The sequence below is a fragment of the Denticeps clupeoides genome, chromosome 1 (assembly GCF_900700375.1).
Source record: "Denticeps clupeoides chromosome 1, fDenClu1.1, whole genome shotgun sequence".
Classification (NCBI taxonomy): Eukaryota; Metazoa; Chordata; class Actinopteri; order Clupeiformes; family Denticipitidae; genus Denticeps; species Denticeps clupeoides.
This window is the reverse complement of record NC_041707.1, coordinates 36,610,812-36,631,245: the sequence shown is the minus strand read 5'-3', so window position 1 is coordinate 36,631,245 and position 20,434 is coordinate 36,610,812. Positions and strand designations below refer to the sequence as shown.

Sequence of the window (20,434 nt, the reverse complement as noted above, 5' to 3'; positions counted from 1 at the left end):
ACCGGTATTAATAATATGCAATATTTGGACCATACACCGTGTACATGTAGGTCTGCATTCAAACGCTGAAAGCTGAGAACGTGCGAAATATAACTCTATTCTGAGGTGCGGCTGTAATGAAAGTGGATCCCGTGACCTGAAATACCCCGTGCCACCTCTGGCCCGCCCCACGTTTAGCAGCAGCCGCTTTCAGAATCCCTCTCGGCCCGATTACGAGGTTCTAAACCACCTAAAGACCCCAAACAGCAGAACATGCTGTTGTCTAGTGTTTCGTACGTCTCGCACGCCACTACAGTCCCACCCATTTTACATTGTGGGGTGGTGACAGCCAGCAACTGGGGGGAAATGTGAAGTTGTGACCATATTTGGACGATTGATGGAGGTTGTGGGGTGGCACCCCAGCGAGGACGTTTCCCCTCTTGCACACGCACCACTCGGTCGACCGCCCCCTGCCTGTATCAGACAAAGCTCTTTCTCACAATTTGACTTTGTTTTCTTTTAATTGGTGTTTTTACGTTTCCACCCCCCTCCGCCACCTTCTTAAAGAGACAAACAATCCGCAGCCCCCCCCCCCCCCCAGCGGACATCACCCACGGTTTTACCTTATATGTGCAAAACTCTCAGCATGAGCAGGAAACTTGTACAGCTCTTACTAGTCATTGTTTCAGACTCAGTGGCGTTCTGGGTTATAATAATCAGTCAAACTGCGGCAAATAAGTTCAATGTTATTATCATAATGTTTGTAATAATACTATAGGTGCATGAATGATAATGCACATTAGCACACAGATACTCTCTCTATATATATCTATATAGCTACATATATACATACATATATGTGTGTGTGTGTATTTGTGTGTGTGTGTGTGTGTGTATATATATATATATATATATATATATATATATAAAACAGCTACTAGAAGGGGTGTGTATTGGATCTCACAATACGATTATGTCACGATATATTGTGATTCTGTACATATTGCGATAGTCTACAGTTGCGGTCTACGATCTGTGTGGATCAAATTACATTAATAATTCAGCCAAAACAACATAACTCGGAACTGAATTTGTACACAAAGATATTTATATTTAATGTCCCTGTATCGATACAATATCACACTGTAATATATTTACATTACATTTACAGCATTTATCAGACGCCCTTATCCAGAGCGACTTACAATCAGTAGTTACAGGGACAGTCCCCCCCCTGGAGCAACTCAGGGTTAAGTGTCTTGCTCAGGGACACAATGGTAGTAGGTGGGATTTGAACCTGGGTCTTCTGGTTCATAGGCGAGTGTGTTACCCACTAGGCTACTATATATATATATATAATATATCACAATATACTGCTGTATCGATGATTTCTAACAGGCCTACTTTACATATATACATATATCGTGATATTTTACATTACACATTTACTTAAAAAGGAGACTTATCGGATGCATAAAGCCACATGAGAGTTTTATCAGGAGTGTAACTTAACCTTTTAGGTCAGTTCCAACCCCATTAAGATAGCAGGAGAAGACATCTTGGTTATTGCAGCATGTAGGGAGGTTCTTCACGAGGCCGGCGCTGCAGCCCGGGCTCAGCAGACTGGATGGCTTCCGCTAATTGGCGAACCCGTTTGGTAATGTTCTCACTTTTCCTCCTCCGCCCCTTCGCTTCCGTTATTTGCACAATGCCTGGAAGTTGCCTAGACCTACATCTCCATCTTATGTTTTTTTTTTTTTTTTTTTCTGTTGTTTTCTTCTCTTCTCTTTTTTTTTTTCTGCAGACAATTGATCCCCCCCCCCCCTCGCCCCCACCAAAACAAATAAAGGCACACAGGCTCACACACGCACTCAACACCCCAGTGCAAAGCCAGAGTTTCCGACTCTCATTAGTAAACAGGAGGCTGTCCATTCGAAGAGGGAATTTTTGGCCGCATCCGTTCGTTTGCACGAGGCGTTAAGGGATCTCCGTATGGACTAATGTTCACTCCCCTGAGCTGTGGCATAATTATATGTGTAGACTTTTATGCATTTTATTACTTTTATTCATTTATTACTATGGTTATTACTGAAAATGTTGAACGAGCTGCATGCATTGCGTTGGCGTGTATTGTTTAAGATGAGGTCATTTTTCCAGCGGTTCCTGGTTAACCGAGGTCCTCATTCTCTTCCCTCTTCCCAGTTGTACCGTGCCGGATGTCCTGCGCGGGCGTTTTATCCCTGTCTCAGTGTGTCTGCCTGTCACAGGATGCCTTCAGAAGCCAGTCCGGGGGGGGAAGTTCCTGCACATCTGTCGACTCCATCGCTCTGCATGTCGGCGGTGGGGTTGTTTTTCAGCTGTGAAAGGGTATCTCCCCAAATCATTTTTTTCACTCTCCATTTCCTTCCCCGAGTGCCCATAACAAAGCACATAAGATGGTTAACCCCTCCTGAGTCAGGAAGCTGGACAGAAGCTTCCGGCACCTTCTATGGATAGTGGTGAGGACAGCTTTTCACCAGTACATAAGCTGATATGAAATGCTTTGGGCCATGCATGACTGTATTTTAGAAATTTGTACACTGCACACAGGACAAATCTGCTATATGAAGATGCTATATGATCATGTTGTGTGGATGAAGTCTTGCCATGACTTTATTGAGAATTGTAGAATTGTAATGTTACGATCAGGTGACGTGGGTAACGTTATTGTCTTTTGTCAGGGTCTACTGCCAAGCACACCTACAATGGCCCTGTGAGCATCAGAACTGGACCAAGCAGGTGTCCTTATCCCCTGTATGGCCAGGTGTGTGCCTGCCACTAGAACACATGGCAACAGGATGAATTGTGGAAATAAAGCAAGCAGATGGAGGCAGCATGATGCTTTTGGGCATGCCATTCATGTGGATGTTACTTTTATAAGTGTCATCTGCCTTAACATTGATGCTGACCTTCATGGAAATGGCAGTGCCCTCTTTCAGCAGGACGTTGTCAAAAACTGCTGGTAAACACGTCCAAAATCATGGACACACCATCTCGTAACTTACAAGCATCTAACGTCTCAGTGCCAGATATCGCCTTCAGTGGTCTAGTGGAGTCCATGCCTTGAGGGACCAGGGCTGTTCCGGTGGGTCTCCTCAATATTATTTCTGATCACCGGTGATGAAGAGGCTCCATTCCTCACTCGTTTTTTCCTGTTCCAGGTTGGACTGATTCGAATTTGAATGCTTCAAAATTAAACATTGGCTTCTTTGGCCTTGTGCTACTAGGTCGCGTGCAAAGTCCAGTTGGCTGGCCAACAGTCAGGCAAGGGAGCAGAAGGTCTCGGGTTGTGGACGTGGAGCTCCTGCAGTGTCTTCGGACTTCCCCTCGGTCTCTTTTATCCCTGAGGTTGCTTGTTTGGGTAGGGAGACAGCGCCGGTTGACATGCAGGATAGCTGACGGCGCGAGGCGTGTGCTGGCCAATCCGGTGCTCTCGCATTCATCGCGAACCGACACGCGCGCACACAAAAGCAAACAGGATCCTTTCCTGTGATCCCTAAACACTGAAGATGAAGCGCAGTTAAGGTTAAACTAACACTAGTAGTCGACTAAAAATACCTGGAGCTCTGCGCCGCAACCTTTCCTGCAAAGCTTCCAGGTCGGCGCGTGGGCCGCTGGCGGAAGGAGGAAATGGCCGCCCCTGGCCGCATGGGGGGCTTCCTGCACGACGTTATAAAGACTCCCCGCCCAACGACAGCCCTGGCCATTGTCACTGAGCCACGGCAGGGGCAGGAGGGAACCCCTCACTTGTGGCTTGGGCTGGTATCCTGAACGGTCAAGAGGGCTGCCGAGGGAGCGCTAAGACGAGTTTTGTCTCGTCCCTGCTGGTCGGGGTGAGTGGACGGACGCATGCATGCGCGTGTGCCCCTAGGATTGAGATGCTCGGCACCCTCAGATGCAATTCCAAAGTGGCGCGCTGTAATTTTTTTGTGACCCGTGTATCGTACTCGACCAGAACAAATGATCCAAAGAATGTCCATTCGACTCCATTGCATGTGGTTTCTACTTCAAATTTGTTGCAGCAGTGTGCATGGGCATTCTTCCTGGGGTTTTGAGGTCCAGGGTTCAAGGTTAATATGCGACTTTGTTTTTTCGTTCTTACCCTTCAGGTACGAGTAGGGAGCTGGTCTCCCCAAGTACACAGAGCTGGCTGTCTGGCTAAACAAGGTATATAATCCATGCATGAACCATGGTGCAAGTTTTTTTTTCACCAATATGTGTGAAATAGTGTGTAATATTTGATTTTGACCAGGATGAGTAAAATGCAGGTGGCGGAGGGCTACCGGGTGAATGGAACGCGCGGCGCTGGAGGGGACGCGGTGGAGGGGTACGTGAAGGAGTTCACGCGCCACTCCAACGACGTGCTGCTCAACCTGAACGAGCTGAGGCACAGGGACATTTTGACTGATGCCACCCTGCTGGTGGGGACTGCCAGGCTGAGGGCCCACTGTGCCGTGCTCATCGCCTGCAGGTCGGACTTGAGTACACAGACTCCTCTCTTTCTCCTCCCCGCCCCTTTCGGTTCAGTCATCTTGCAATTCTTTTCCTCTTTTTTCTAATTTTTCATAATTTTCTAATTATGAATAACTTCATACGAAACCTCAACGTTTCCTGCACGCTCAGTCCTCAGCTAACCGTGTTTACCACCTACCTTGCGGAATCATATTGCTGAATCCAAGCCTCTCCTTGCGCACATCTGAATTTTCACGCTCCCCTCCCTCAGCGAGTTCTTCTACACCCTGTTTTCCCGGCGGGTTCTGGGCGCCGGCGGTGAGCGCGGCATGTCCCTCCCTCTGCCTGACAGCCTGGACGCGGCCAGCGTGTCTCTGCTGCTGGACTTCATGTACACCTCGCGCCTGCCCCTCACCCCCCGAACGGTGCCCGGGGTCCTGGCCGCCGCCACCTACCTCCAAATGGAGCACGTGGCCAACACCTGCCGAGCCTTCGTGGCACAGAGGTCAGAGAGCACCCGCACCAAGGGAACATTCCCTTTAACATCTAGCGGAGAAACTAGACTATAGCAGTCGATTCTGATCAAATTTACAGACTGGTAAATACTGTCCAACCTGTGACTGGAATTTGTGAAAAGCTAAATGTATGAGATTTACAGCATTTACCCAACGCCCTTATCCAGAGCGACTTACAGTCAGTAGTTACAGGGACAGTCCCCCCCTGGAGCAACTTAGGGTTAAGTGTCTTGCTCAGGGACACAATGGTAGTAGGTGGGATTTGAACCCGGGTCTTCTGGTTCATAGGCGAGTGTGTTACCCACTAGGCTACTACCAACATATGAGATGTTATGATTGACATGTCGCCTTGCGTTGTTTCCAGTAGCGACAGAATCCCAGTCAGTCCTCCCCTTTTGGATCTATCTGCCATCCCTTCAGCTGTCCTCAGAGCGCCCCCCGGTGGAGCGCTGTCTAACTCCAGCATGAGCTGCCGCACACCCACGGCACCGGCAGCCGAGGCAGAGGAGTGCAGGGACACGGCGAGGTGAGAAAAGAGCAAGAGGATCAGATGGGACAGTGGTGTCCTGGTGGTTAAGGAAGCGGCCCCGTAATAAGAAGGTTGCAGGTTCGAATTCCGATCAGCCAAGGTGCCACTGAGGTGCCACTGAGCAAAGCACCGTCCCCACACACTGCTCCCCGGGCGCCTGTCATGGCTGCCCACTGCTCACCAAGGGTGATGGGATAAATGCAGAGGACAAATTTCACTGTGTGCACCGTGTGCTGTGCTGTCGTGCAATCATTTCACTTTCACTTCACTTTCTAGAACTACGTTACCAATAGCCAACATTACACCTTTTCCCGCAGGGTCCCCGGAGATCAGCGGGGCGCCGCTGGATTTGGCACTCGGTCACCAGACAGCCCTTCTCAATCTGGCTGCCATCCCAACTCACCCGTCGAGTTCAGCAGCTGCAACCTCAGCCCCAATCTGAGGGTACATGTTCTTAAGCCTGTACACCGTAACCAACATGGATATGGGCGAACTGCTCAGAACCGCCACTGTCCAACATGCCCAAACTGAAGGTTCATTCGTTTTTTGTTTTTAGAGTAAGCCTGTCCCTGACCCCAAGGCTTGTAACTGGAAGAAGTATAAGTACATTGTTCTAAACCCTCTCTGCGCCTCAAACATCAAAGAAGAAGGACCAGGGGACGGGCAGCAGGACTGCATCTGCTCTCCCCCCGCTGAGAGCAGCATGGAGGCCACGCCCAAAATGACCAACAAGGATTTGCCAAAGGCGGACCTGGAGGTCGGTGACAGGTGAGTTGGTTGATTTAGCATACCTCAAAGCATGCTTCCTTGGGTGGTGAGAGATGGTTGGGGTAAAGGTTACTGATTTTACTTATATCATTTATCACGCCATCACTTTTCAGACATGGACCAGTCATTCTGAGCGGCTTGTCACGCCCAAAACCATCATTCCTGCCACTCCAAGGGTTTCTAGCCCACTCACTGGACCCCATCCTGCAACCCAGGACACTTCTGTTAAAAGGAGATCCAGGTCAGCCCCCCCCCCCCCCAACATTGCACATGGAATCGCTATGTAATTGCTTGAGATTTTCAATTTTCTTATTTCCCTCGTAGCCCGTCGATCTCTTTATCAGCACCCTTCACCTGAGCCGGAAGTTGCAGATCAGAACAAACATCCAGTCAAACGAGAGGGCAGCCACTCGCCAATCTCTTACAGCAGAAACCAGGGTCCCCCTAAGGCCAGCTTCACAGGTACGCACTGATGCATGCTGGGGAATTGTAGACGGTTTGGATGTATGGCCACTGAGAAGGGATCCTGGCCTCTCACAGGAGAGAAGCCCTACCGCTGCGGCGTGTGTGGAGCCCAGTTCAACCGTCCAGCCAACCTCAAGACGCACTCCCGCATCCACTCGGGGGAGAAGCCGTACCACTGTGACACCTGTGGAGCCAGGTTTGTCCAGGTATGGACGAGACGCATGAAACTGCTGGAGTTTGCATGCTAACCTGTCTTGTAAGAACACCCCTTGGTGGATTAGTGCTGGGCAACTATACGAGCTCGATGTCCACTTACATTCACAGCATTTACCAGACGCCCTTATCCAGAGCGACTTACAATCAGTAGTTACAGGGACAGTCCCCCCCCCCGGAGCAACTTTGGGTTAAGTGTCTTGCTCCGGGACACAATGGTAGAAGACCTGGGTCTTCTGGTTCATAGGCGAGTGTGTTACCCACTAGGCTACTACCATCCTACCACGATCTAGGTAAAAGTAGATGAAATTAGTGTATTTTGTGGACATCCCATGTCACCCGGACGTTTCGGGAGTCTCCCGATTTATGGACAGCAGCTCCCTGATGCAAAGTGAACGTGAGAGAGTACCGTGTGTATGCAATGGAATGAGAGAGACAAAGCACTGGACAAAGAGCATCCTGATTGGTTTACTTAGCAAATCAACCAATCAGATTTGAGTCGGGCAGGCTTTGATTTATAAGTTACAATAACTTTCGTTTGAAAACATAGAACACATTTCATCTCAGGCGAGTTCTTTAGATGTCACACATGCAGCACCACGTGACGTTTGTACGTTTCTTAGCTGTTGATTATCTCTGGTGTCTTCGGTACCAGTCTTTCAATTTCAGAAAAAGTTGTGATGAAAATCAAACCTTTCAATGTTGGAAAGTATATCGCGATAAACCGCCATTCCGCCCCAGCCCTGCTGCAGACGCTGGATGCTTAGCTCTAATCTGACAGGTCAAATCGCTCAGTTGCTCACCGCCGTGTGTTTGATTGACAGGTCGCTCACCTGCGGGCTCACGTCCTAATCCACACCGGGGAGAAGCCGTATCCGTGCCACACCTGCGGAACCCGCTTCCGCCACCTGCAGACGCTCAAGAGCCACCTGCGCATACACACCGGGGAGAAGCCGTACAGCGTGAGTGTGCACATCATGCACGCACACACACACACACACACACACACACGTGCGCATCTGTATATAGTTCGTGCTTTCTTTTGTTCGTCATGTTCTTTGACTGAGGCCTGTGTTTTATTTCGCCGTCCCTCTCTGCCAGTGTGAGAAGTGTGACCTTCACTTCCGTCACAAGAGTCAGCTCCGCCTCCACCTGAGACAGAAGCACGGCGCCGTCACCAACACCAAGGTCCGATACAAGGTGGCGCGGGTAATCTTTTCACGGATTAAATACGCGGGGGGCCACGCCTTTACTCGGGACGTCTTGCTAATTCCCGCTCATTTCCGCCTGTTGTCTGTTCCGTTTGCGCGACTGCATGTGAAATTGAGGGTCGATCGGTGTTGCTTCCTGAGCGGACAGTTTGATTTGTTCAAGTGTTCCCCTCAGTTTTTTGGAGCGGTCTATACATTTCTTTTGTGTTCAAGACACTGTACACTGTGTAGACTGTTGTGCTGACAATAACACTCTCTTGAAGGTCCTCAATGGTCCCTACCAGCCAGCCATGCTGCAGGCCTGCTGAAGCCTTGGAGGAGGGGTGAAGAATAAATCGGAATGATGGAAGCCTGCAGACTGTGGTTTCAAGACGTAAAAATTCGGAAGAAATGTGTAATTACAGATTGTCCAGCACGATTATGGTCATAGATGGGTCACATTCAGAATCACGCAGTCGTGCCGACAACTTAAGGAAAGAAAAGGAAGACATGGCGGATGGTTTGTGCAGTGAGTGGTGGAGCCGTGGAAGGAGCTAATAGGTGAAATACACGATGGATTTGTGAACGCTGAATGACTTGCAAAACTGGTAACACGGTGAACGGGAGATTTGAAAGAAGAGAAAGTATTTCTGGTGGACAAAGAATGTTGTAGATTGGAAAATGCTAAGTGTTTTTTTTTTTTTTTTTTACCGAACACGTATTTTTTTAATGTTTCCGTATTTATATGTACTGATTTGTCAGGCCTGGAGCCGCTGTTGTTTGCAGAGAGCTTGTTGAAACTTATGCTCATTTGGCTTTTGTGTTCTTTTCTTAACATCTGTTATAACCCGAGAAAGATGTGTAATGATTATCTATTAAGGGTCCGAGCAGGTCAAGGACTTCTATTCTATCCGAGTAATGCAAACTGTAAAGACTGGAGGTTGATTAATATGATAAGGTTATTCAAATTATATTGAGCTCTTTTGCTGGACAAAGACAAGAAACATTTTTTACAAAATAAATTAATTGAAGTGTCGTCTTGACCCCCTTATTGGTCGTTCAGTAGGTGCCAGCGTAGGCATCTGTGTTCCATTTTCGAAATAAGTGACCTTTCTTGAAGTGAAAGTGATTGTCATTGTGATATACAGCACAGCACAGGGTGACACAACGAAATGTGTCCTCTGCTTTTAACCATCGCCCTTGGTGAGCAGTGGGCAGCCATGACAGGCGCCCGGGGAGCAGCGTGTGGGGACGGTGCTTTGCTCAGTGGCACTTCAGTAGCACCTTGGCGGATCGGGATTCGAACCGGCAACCGTCTGGTTACGGGGCCGCTTCCTTAACCGCTAGGCCACCACTGCCCCGAGAAAGCCTTCAGCCTCTCTTTCCTGCCATTATCCCGGCACTAAGGCCGGTGACTCATGGCTTCTCACGTCTGGGTTGCTAAGACCTCTCAGTGGGTGTTGGTGAAGGGAAGGAACAATAGAGTCCCGGGCACCTGTTTCCAGGCCTTGTGAGGGTGTGTGTGTGTGTGTGTGTGTGTGTGTGAGATTTCCCATTTCATTTTGAAAAGGAGGGCACACATGGACACACCGTGCGACGAGTGTGTCAACATCTGCGCAGGAGACAGTTTCCCGTCCCAGAGAGGGGCACCGGGCCGCTGCCGTTTCCACTTCCTGCGAGGTGGTGGTGCGGAACCTCTGCCGAAATCACTTTAGTACTTAAACTTGTCAGTCTTGTCGTGACCTTTTGACCCAACTGGCCTCTTCCTTAGAAACATCCATCCTTGAATTTTGCCTCGAACGCGATCATGATAAGAATGTAAAGAACGTGCAGACACACGTAGACATTAACCCATCGTTTTTACTCCCCTAATCTGTATAAACTTCGTGAGGTGGCCAGCTGCAGAACACTGATAGGTGCTGCGTCTGACAATATCTCATAACGGCTCCTTTAATGGGACAAAAACATATACACACTCTAGATAAATTGTCAAATGCATTGTATTACACATAATACATCCATTCTTATAGTCCGTCCGTCCCTATTATAGTAACAACAACAACAACAACAACATTATATATATATATAGCCCAAAATCACATACAGTATGTCTCAATGGGCTTTGACACCCCCCACACTGGACCCTTCTGCGCACAAGGAAGAAACCTCGGGAAGGAGTGGTACAGAGAGGGACGCCCTTCCAGGACAGAGTGAGCCTGCGCTTGGTGTTTGTGATGATTTGTCCAATAAGAGAACAAGTCCTACAGTTGTAGAGGTGGAGAAGTCCACAGTGTAGTAAAGAGCACCTGTCCATGTTTGGAGGTGCTGGACAGTGCAGAGTAGGTTTTTTTAGTCCAGTGTCTTACGTGTTCATGATTATGCTGCTGGTCCATTTGAAGATCCCTGAAGCTTTAGTTGTTACGGTGGTGGTGACCTTCTGGTTCGTTTAGCAGTTTTCAGGAGTCTGCCGGTGGTCTGCGCGCTTGATTCCGTGTCTCGGAGGGAACAAACAGAAGCAGCGGTTGCATCGTACGACTGGTACTGAAAAATGTGGTTATAGTGGTATATTTGTGCAACGGTGGCCCGTTACCCTAACTAGGGCAGCCCAACTAAGCCACAACTAGTAGCTCACTAACTAGTAGCCACACCCGTGACACTCTCTGCACATCAGACACCCTGCCCACCTCCCCGCACTGAGCAGGCGGGTTAATGTTTGACGGCCCACGTCCCTCCACGCCCGCCAGGGGTCAGCTCTGTCGCGGAGGGTGACGCGCGTGGCCGTCCCCGACACCGCTTAAATGACAAGCGCGCGGCGGGACCCGACTTAGGAGAGGAGGAACCGTGGAGGAGGTCAGGTGTCGCCATGTCGCCGACAGGCCGAGTTACACGGGTTGGCGTCACAAGACGTGGGACGTGAGGGCGGTAAGATGCTTTGTAAATATATAAAACCACATTACACCATGTAATAAGAGTCGTGATAAATGACTTTGCTGTTGCATGTACATGGCCTTAAATTTCGATCGGCGCTTTCGGTCCGCCAGGAACCGGCTCGGTTGGAACGGGCCGTCTTGAGCCGCTTCCGGGAGGGTAAATACCGATTATTGACCGGCGGGGTGAGGACCGGGGCGCCGGAAGCGCCCGAGTACGAGGCGCCGAAACGGCCAAAAGGCGGCCGGAAAAATGCACATGGGCACACAGACACAGAATCAAGTGGTTTAATAAGTAATATCGATCAGTTTAAGCTCTTCTTCAAACCAGCTGTACGTCCGCTGGCTGAACACATAAACACCCTGGTAAAAAGTACAGAACAGGCCAAAATGTGTTTTCTTTATTTTCATGACCATTTACGTTGGTAGATTCTCACTGAAGGCATCAAAACTATGAATGAACACATGTGGAGTTATGTACTTAACAAAAAGTGGAGACCTGGCCTCCACAGTCACCGGACCTGAACCCAATCCAGATGGTTTGGGGTGAGCTGGACCCCAACAAGTGCTAAACACCTCTGGGAACTCCTTCAAGACTGTTGGAGAACCATTACAGGTGACGACCTCTTGAAGCTCATCGAGAGAATGGCAAGAGTGTGTAAAGCAGTAATCAGAGCAAAGAAACTAGAATATAAAACATGTTTTCACTTATTTCACCTTTTTTTGTTAAGAACATAACTCCACATGTGTTTATTCATAGTTTTGATGCCTTCAGTGAGAATCTACCAATGTAAATGGTCATGAAAATAAAGAAAACACATTGAATGAGAAGGTGCGTCCAAACTTTTTGCCTGTATTGTACGTTCAATACATCAGTATTATTATTGATAAAATGTACGTTGGTAAAATGTACGTTTTATACATCAATATTAGGGGGCATGTGGGGTTAAGGAAGCGGCCCCGTAATCAGAAGGTTGCCGGTTCGAATCCCTTTCTGCCAAGGTGCCACTGAGGTGCCACTGAGCAGGGCACCGTCCCCACACGCTGGTCCCCGGGAGCCTGTCATGGCTGCCCACTGCTCACCAAGGGTGATGGTTAAATGCAGAGGACTCATTTCGTTGTGCTGTGCTGCAGTGTTTCACAATGACAATCACTTCACTTTCACTATTCGCTTTTTATAAGCATGCAGGTCCCTCTATAAATCCCAGCCTTACTGGTATCATCTTGTCTTTTGCCTGTCAGGCGGTGTTTTGGGGTGGTAGTAGCCTAGTGGGTAACACACTCGCCTGTGAACCAGAAGACTCAGGTTCAAACCCCGCTTACTACCATTGTGTCCCTGAGCAAGACACTTAACGCTGAGCTGCTCCGGGGGGGACTGTCCCTGTAACTACTGATTGTAAGTCTCTCTAGATAATGGTGTCTGATAAATGCTGTAAATGTAAATGGGTTTTCAACAAATAAATTAAATAAATTACTTTCTCTGTTGTATTTGACAACAGACACGTGGACACACAGTTGTGGCATATACAGTTTGACGAATACTGGTTTTCACGTTTCAAGTTTGCTGCTTCTGTGTTGTTTTACTGAAGTGTAATTACAAGCATTTTATATGTTTCAAAGGTTTTTTATTGACAATCACATCAAGTTTATGCAAAGAGTCAATATTTCAAGATGCCATCAATCAACTTCTGGGCCAAATCCTGACCGATGGAGACCCATTCCTTCATAATCAGTGCTTGGAGTTTGTAGGAATTTGTGGGTTTTTGTTTGTCCACCCACCTCTTGAGATTTGATCATGGACCTAAAATGTCAAATGTCAATCACTTTAGCCTTATGGCACGGTGCTCGATCATGCTGGAAAAGGCATTGTTCTTCACCAGACTGTTCTTGCATGGTAGGGAGAAGTTGCTGTCGGAGGATGTTTTGGTACCATTCTTTATTCATGGCTGTGTTCCTAGGCAGAATTGTGAGTGAGCCCACTCCCTTGGATGAGAAGCAGCTCCACACATGAATGGTCTCAGGATGTTTTACTGTTGGCACGAGACAGAACTGATGGTAGCGTTCACCTTTTCTTCTCCGGACAATCCAGATGGCCCAAACAATCGGAAAGGGGCTTAATCAGAGAAAATGAATTTACTCCAGTCCTCAGCAGTCCGTTTGCAGAATATCAGTCTGTCCTTGATATCTCTCTTTGAGAGATGTGGCTTCTTTGCGGCCATTTTTTGACGCCAGGCCGTCCTCCAAGCGTCTTGGCCTCACTGTGCTTGTAGATGCCCTCACACCTGCCTGCTGCCATTCCGGAGCAAGCTCTGCACTGGTGGCACCCCGATCCCACAGTGGAATGATCTTTAGGAGAGAATCCTGGAGCTTGCTGGACTTTCTTGGGCCCCCCGAAGCCTTCTTCACAACATTTGAACCACTCTCCTTGAAGTTTTTTTTTTTTTTTTTTAAGTGAAGTGATTGTCACATATGATACACAGCAGCACAGCACAAGGTGCAAACAGTGAAATTTGTCCTCTGCATGTAACCCATCACCCTGAGTGAGCAGTGGGCAGCCATGAAAGGCGCCCGGGGAGCAGTGTGTGGGGACGGTGCTTTGCTCAGTGGCACCTCAGTGACACCTTGGCAGATCGGCAACCTTCTGATTACGGGGTCGCTTCCTTAACCTCTAGGTCACCACTACCTTGATGATCTGAGAAATGGTTGATTTAGGTGCAAGCTTAGTAGCTGCAATAGCTTCACAGCACCTTTCCGATTATGGTTCAACTTCTTTACCTGCTAGGCCACCACTACCTTTAAAACTTTAACGGAAACGAAATCTGAAAACCTGGTGGGGTTTCTGCGATGAAATGGCATTTATCATATTTTGTAATATTCAATTGATTTAAAAAAAACATTTTCAGTTTGACTAGTTGGAACAGTCAGGTTCTTTTTGTGTGTACCATGTGTAATAGTCCGGTTACTCACCTTATTCCATCAAGGCAGTGGTGGCCACTGAGGTCCCCTTGATTAAGGTACCATCCCCACACGCTGGTCCCCGGGCGCCTTTCATGCCCACTGCTCACCAAGGGTGATGGTTAAATGCAAAGGACACATTTCGCTGCTAAGCAATCACTTTCACTTAATACAGGAATGATAAGTAATATTTATGTAAATGTAATATATATGTAATATATAATATAAAAATATAAATGTAATATTTAATTGAAATATTACCCAGCTTTGAGGAAAAGAAAGAATTTATGTTTCTGTTAACATGTAGGATCAGGCGGTAAATCGTGTTGATGAATGTGTTAGACCCGAGAAAATAAGGGGAAAGGTGAAGTCAGAGCTATCTGTAGTTTGAATTGGCAGCCGCTGTCCGTGAGTTAGCGCGTTGTGTAACCTTTGACCAGATTGTGTAGGAATGCCTTACTTGACCTTTTAAAGAGCCACAACATTGCAGATCATATTAGCTGACTTATTACATGAAGAATCTGCTGACTCTTTCAAGTGCCCCCCCTCAAGAAATTATTTTCAGCAAAACTGCATGTGCCGCAATTATTGTTTTTCCCATTTACATAGTAACCTTATTTGGGAATCATGTAGGATCGTGAAAATGCAAGTTCGGGTACAAAACTTGTCTGGAAGAGGAAGTTCACGCACATGCAAATCCTCCTATAACAAAGGCAAACAAAGGGATCATGCATTACTGGGGAAAGTGCAATCTCGGGGTGGCCAAGTCTTAGAGACGATTATTTGGAAGGTATGCCTGAAACTGCCCGTTTCTGTCACTTTGACTCTAAAACATTAATGAATGTCTATAATGGGACTGTTTTTCCTCCAAAATAATATCAGGACATTTTTCAATGAAAATGTGGCTGCCAGGTTTGTCAATGTATTGCAAAACACAAGATTTAATGCTTTCATTATGTGATAAGTAATTTTTTTCGCGTAATTTTAAGAATTTTATTGACCTTCCTGGAAACGTAAAATATTCCAAATGACCATAAAACCAGTTGTATTTAAGTAATCTGGTTTTCTGATGATGTCCAAACAGTTCCTCAAATTAAAAGAAATTGTGATGCTGTATGTGGAATATTTGATCATGGTGGCAATGACCCTTTTTGGATTTTGAGGTTCTTGTTTGGTCAAAGCTTGCCGGCGGCGCACTGAGCCGCACGTCCGACTCACAGGAAGCAGGTGGAGACGCCGAGTGGGATCGTTCATCTGATCTTCCTCGAGGATGTCAATATTACAAGGCTTTGTCAGTCAAGATTAAGATCAGCAATTTCCTCGAACCTGTCTGTAAGCTGAGTGACAGGGGTTCGGTATAGAATACTTTCTTAGCTTATTTGATAAAAACGAAAATACCTCTAATGTTTCGTTATAATTTCCCCTTTCGGTTTCCTGTATCATTTTTCTGCGCGTGGTACCTTTATATGGAAGCAGAACGCTAGCCAAGGCTTCTTTCTGGGATGGGTATTCCTTATATGTCTTGATCCTGAGAGACGTTGTGGGCAAAGATATATTACGCTGTCTCCTTACTCAGGTGGATTTTGTACGAGAGAACATTTCGCGACAACCACAGAACCTGCAACAGGTAGGGCTAGAATCTGTTTCAAATGATCATTAGACAAGTACTGTCCATTTCTGACTTTGTTATTGAATAATGGAGATTTTTTTTGTGAATTAAGGCATGTGTGCGTCATTTAATTGGTAAAAAGTACATAATTAGACAAGTGATTGGGATATTGACTGAGCGAAACTGTACATTTGCAAGCAATACACAAAAGATAATGTAATAATATAATTTCGTTATCTTTCTTTTGGCAATACATAAGTTGAGTTTTTTTTTTTTTTACGTGTTCAGTTGCTATTCGTCCTGTAATCAAAACTGCAAAAAATTAGTCAGTTGATGAGTGGAAAACAGGGCAATTCTGGCTCAACTAAACAAACTGTATTTTTGTGGGATTTACAAAAAAAAAAAAAAAAAGACGCCTGTACCTCCTCAACGGTAAGACCTCGGCACCTGAAGAGTAGTCTTTGGTCTTATTCCAAGTACGTTTTTATTGCAGCATCTATTTATTGCAGCAGCATGCTCTTTTTATTACCATTATTCAGTTACAAACATGTGTTTTTTCCCCTCTGGCATTCATTTTGCACCCAGTAGAGCACATTTTCACGATCATGGGTTATAGTTTGCAAAATAAATGACATTTGCAGAGAAAGCCTCTGCTCGGCACCGCATCATAATTGTCTCGTTCCATGAGAGTCGGTTGACTTCACATGCACAGGTATGTGCTAAGGACATCTTGTTTTGGTGGGATAATTGAGCAATTAGGCAATTAATCCACCAGACGGCAAATGGACTGGCAAAACACAAGCATACGCTAACATGCCATGTAGGGCCGGGTGATGCGGTGATCACATCTCTTTTGTTAAGGACTGAAATGGCTAATTTCTGTTTTGAATTATAAACATGCATACAGTATACGTGACAGTATATACAGTATGAAATGACTTTTGGTAGATTTTACCATTGAAACTGTATTGATTTTTCTCCTTCTCGTCAGTAATGGGGAAGCCCCAGGGCCAGACCGGGCAGGCAGCCCCAGAGGGCGGTTGGGGCTGGGTGGTGGTGGGGGCTCTGTTCTTGGTCTCGGCGTTGGTGTTCGGCTTGATCCGCAGTCTGGGCGTCTTCTTCGTGGAGCTCGAGTCGTACTTTGACGAGAGCGCTCAGGCGGTGTCCTGGATCACGTCCATAGGGCTGGCCATCCAGCAGCTATTCAGTACGTACTGTGTCTGTGTGTGTGTCTGGATTTGGTTTTTAAATATTTCAACATGGAGTAATTGTGCACTTATCTGCATGTGCAGGTCCATTTGGCACGGCTCTGTGTAATTTATATGGAGCTCGCCCCGTAGTGATGTTCGGTGGCATCCTGGCAGGACTGGGGCTCATTCTGGCCTCTCAGGCCACCAGTCTCACTCACTTGTACCTCACCATGGGAATTATCTCAGGTATACTCATGCACAGCTCACGTCATGTCATATTAACATGGATACATCATGTTATATATAACCAATATAACCAATATTGGCGCTATAGATCGGCAGCTGTAACTGGTTGTAGAATTTTGCAGTGTAAAATTGTAACCTTTATCATCCATCTGTTTCTAAGAAAGATTGTTCAGTCGGTCATCAGGTACACAGCAGATGCACAGTGATTCCTCTCAGCCAATCAAATGGCACGATCCGCATGTTCTCCCAGGTTCAGGGTGGGCGTTCGTCTTCACCCCGACCGTCGTGTCGGTAATGCAGTACTTCACGCGGCGGCGCTCGCTGGCCATGGCGCTGGGCTTCACCGGGGTGGGCCTGTCTTCTTTCGCTTTCTCCCCCCTCTTCCAGCTCCTGGTGGAGACCTACGCCTGGAATGGGGCTCTGCTGGTCCTGGGGGGGCTCAGCCTCAACATAGTGGCCTGTGGGGCGCTTATTCGACCAGTTGCGACCCCTAAGGCTGTCAAACAGGTAATTAGAACCGCACTTAGGAACCTCACGGGAACTTTATAAAGCAAGGTTGTCGGCAGGTGTCTAGGTCAGTGGGCGGTTTAGTATCTGTTAACGTTTAACCAGGGCAAATGAAAGCAGGCCAAGCATGTTGCAACTTAAAAATATATATATATCTATTGCAACATTAATTGTTTACTATTGCAACAAAATGATCCTGATGATGCAGTGTATACATACATAATTGTGCATATACTCCCTCAATAACAATACTAGGCCAGACTAGACGTCCATTCCACGTATTTAATGTTGTGTAGCTACTGCGTTAATGAAATATAGAAGAGCTGTTTATGGTGCGGATTGATGTTTCCTACAGAATCTGACCGAGTCCAGACGTTCATCTGCCTGCAGGAACTTCCTCTCTCGAGTGTCCATGAACTTTGAGCTTCCGCTGCTGACCCAGAGGCCCTTCCTTACGTACGCTCTGGCCGTCACGCTCTTCAACTCTGGCTACTTCGTCCCCTATGTCCACCTGGTGGCCCACAGTCGTCACGAAGGCTTCTCGGAGTACCAGGCGGCCTTCGTGATGTCGGCGACGGGCGTGGCGGACATTATCGGGCGCGTGGTGGCGGGCTGGGCCTCGGACCTGGGCCGTGTGTGGCTGCCGCGCATGTTGACCGTGTGGTCAGGGCTGGTGGGCGTTTTCCTGGTCCTGCTGCCGTTAGGATCGCTCGGCGGCTCGTACGCTGGACTGATGGCCATTAGCCTGGCCTATGGCTTCTGTTCCGGCGGAATGACGCCGCTGGTGTTTGCTGCGGTGCCAGAGATTGTCGGCATGGACCGCACTTTGGGGGCACTGGGGCTGCTCCATCTGATCGAGAGCCTCGGGGGTCTCCTGGGAGCTCCGCTGTCAGGTGAGTCTTGGTTTTGGTATCCTCATTAAAGGCTGAAGGTGAAAAATGCTTTATGTGTATATGGGTGAATGTATAATAAATGGTAATAAGTTGCATAAGATCGTCCATTACAGTGTGTACTGTTTATTAATTTGATATGCATAGATTCCAATACAGTTTTTGATGTTTATGATGATCTGAGATTTTTTGGGGTGATTAGAAGAATAAATAATGACAGTGACAGTATATATTATTGAATACTACAGCTGTGAAATAATGATAATAAAATGTGAAACACCGGTCATGTTACTGTTTGTACATCCTTTTAGAAGTGTTCAGGAAGATCACTAGATTATTGAAAATGTTTATCTGGAACAACGTAGTACAGTAATTACCGATGGTAATGATATTTATTTAAATCTGTATGAATATGTGGCTAATAAATGACCTTGCCGTCTTTCAGGTTGGTTGAAGGATCAGACAGGCTCCTATGCTGCTTCTTTCGTTATGGCCGGGACCTTCCTCCTGCTGGGTACAGCTGTAACCACTACGCTGCCAAATTTCTGCACTTGTACCAAAGCAGGGGCCACCAAGGCCCAAAGTGATGCTCAGGAGCCGAGCCTGGAGTCAGGCCTCATCACAACAAGCCTTTCCTCCCCCACCACCCCCATCCAGATGGAAACCGTAGAGTCGGAGGATGAGGACGGAAACATCCACAGTCCCGTCGGCGACCCGGAGCGTTCCGGTGTCACCTCAGGCAGGACAGAGGATGATGTCAGCTGCTGACTGGCATAAGACGTGATCAGTAATCAGAGTTTACGGTTGTGGGAGTTGCCTACTAGCACAGGGGGCGGAGTCTATCTGAGGGATTCCTGCTGGCAGATGAGGTGATGGTGTACAAAAGGTTAAAACCACAGACTTTTGTGGAATTTCAATTAGTGGTTATTATTATTATTAATAATAAATATCTCTTTTAATTGGTTAAATTACTTTTATTGGCTAGTTCTGTGTTTTATTTATTTTTGTAGTAATTGGTTTCAGTAGAAAGAGTTACAAAAGTTACAGTTTTAAGGAAGTAATTCCTTTTTAAGGGGTTAGTGAAGAATTGGAATTTCACTACAATTTAGTCTTGCATTACGTTTTTACATAAATTTTTGAGCAAAAATAAAAATGTGCTTTGGGACTCTCCTCCGGTGTGGGGTAAGAGCCTGCAAGAAATGTGCCTTTCGGTGTTCTGAAATGATTAAATAAGTAACACATGCCCTCAGGGACCTCTAGGCTGTAAGGTTACAGTTCATATCTGAACACCGTAATCTGTGTGTGTGGTAAGTTCATGTGTGTATTGTGTTTTCTAGTCAAACTGAAAATTAAAAAGCTCATTAGAATGCTCATCTCATGACCCAATAGTCTTATCTTAATTTAAGAATTTTCTTACTCATATTGACACTTATTTTCTTATGTTTGAGAACACCTCTCTTGCAAAAGACCTACTCAGCAAAAATGAAATATAAATATTTACAAATATTTACATTTCTTGCACTTTCAAATTTAGAAGCACTGTGTATTCAAATGCCACGTCCCGTTATTCTTATGTTGCCCCATTACCTGTCAGAATATTCAGTCTCAAGTAAGGTATATTTGAAACACGCAAATCATTTGTCAGCTTTTTAGGTTTTCAAAATGTTATTATTAAAATGAAAAAAAAAAATCCACTGAATAAATACGTTCCAAATCAGTTTCTAAAACTCCTGGATGTAGCCATATTCTAGCCAGAAAGACTAACCAGGAAAAGACCGGGCAAAGGCCGATGGCCTTAGTTTTAGTGGACTGAAATGACACCTATCAGCCACAACATTAAAACCACCTGAAACCGAGCCGTTATTTCACTGACTCCTAATGGCACTAAATCAGCCCTGACTCGGCAAATGATGGATTCCACATAACCTCTGAAGTTGTCCTGGGGTCCTCTACTAAAAAG

General features: G+C 46.6%; 2 protein-coding genes across 7 annotated transcripts; both read left to right on the top strand.

The window, feature by feature from the left end:
- The first annotated feature begins 1,837 nt into the window (after positions 1–1,837).
- Positions 1,838–9,186, top strand: bcl6b (BCL6B transcription repressor). 5 transcript variants are annotated; one of them, XM_028999745.1, is made up of 15 exons: positions 1,838–2,477; positions 2,700–2,782; positions 2,961–3,851; positions 4,128–4,185; positions 4,271–4,489; positions 4,742–4,975; positions 5,350–5,511; positions 5,832–5,958; positions 6,071–6,282; positions 6,396–6,523; positions 6,607–6,744; positions 6,823–6,953; positions 7,785–7,922; positions 8,062–8,169; positions 8,435–9,186. In XM_028999745.1, exons 5-15 carry the CDS (start codon positions 4,272–4,274, stop codon positions 8,477–8,479), a joined length of 1,641 nt encoding a protein of 546 aa, XP_028855578.1. In that variant the 5' UTR covers positions 1,838–2,477; positions 2,700–2,782; positions 2,961–3,851; positions 4,128–4,185; position 4,271; the 3' UTR covers positions 8,480–9,186. The 5 variants fall into 5 exon arrangements, with proteins under 5 accessions (XP_028855578.1, XP_028855586.1, XP_028855609.1 ...); XM_028999753.1 differs by having other exon boundaries at positions 2,700–3,103; positions 3,180–3,851; XM_028999776.1 differs by having other exon boundaries at positions 2,700–3,851; positions 8,062–8,148.
- A 1,639-nt stretch (positions 9,187–10,825) lies between these two features.
- Positions 10,826–19,909, top strand: slc16a13 (solute carrier family 16 member 13). 2 transcript variants are annotated; one of them, XM_028999788.1, is made up of 7 exons: positions 10,826–11,072; positions 15,609–15,659; positions 16,633–16,848; positions 16,934–17,077; positions 17,328–17,584; positions 17,940–18,477; positions 18,920–19,909. In XM_028999788.1, exons 3-7 carry the CDS (start codon positions 16,635–16,637, stop codon positions 19,240–19,242), a joined length of 1,476 nt encoding a protein of 491 aa, XP_028855621.1. In that variant the 5' UTR covers positions 10,826–11,072; positions 15,609–15,659; positions 16,633–16,634; the 3' UTR covers positions 19,243–19,909. The 2 variants fall into 2 exon arrangements, with proteins under 2 accessions (XP_028855621.1, XP_028855629.1); XM_028999796.1 differs by lacking the exon at positions 15,609–15,659.
- Positions 19,910–20,434: the final 525 nt, after the last annotated feature.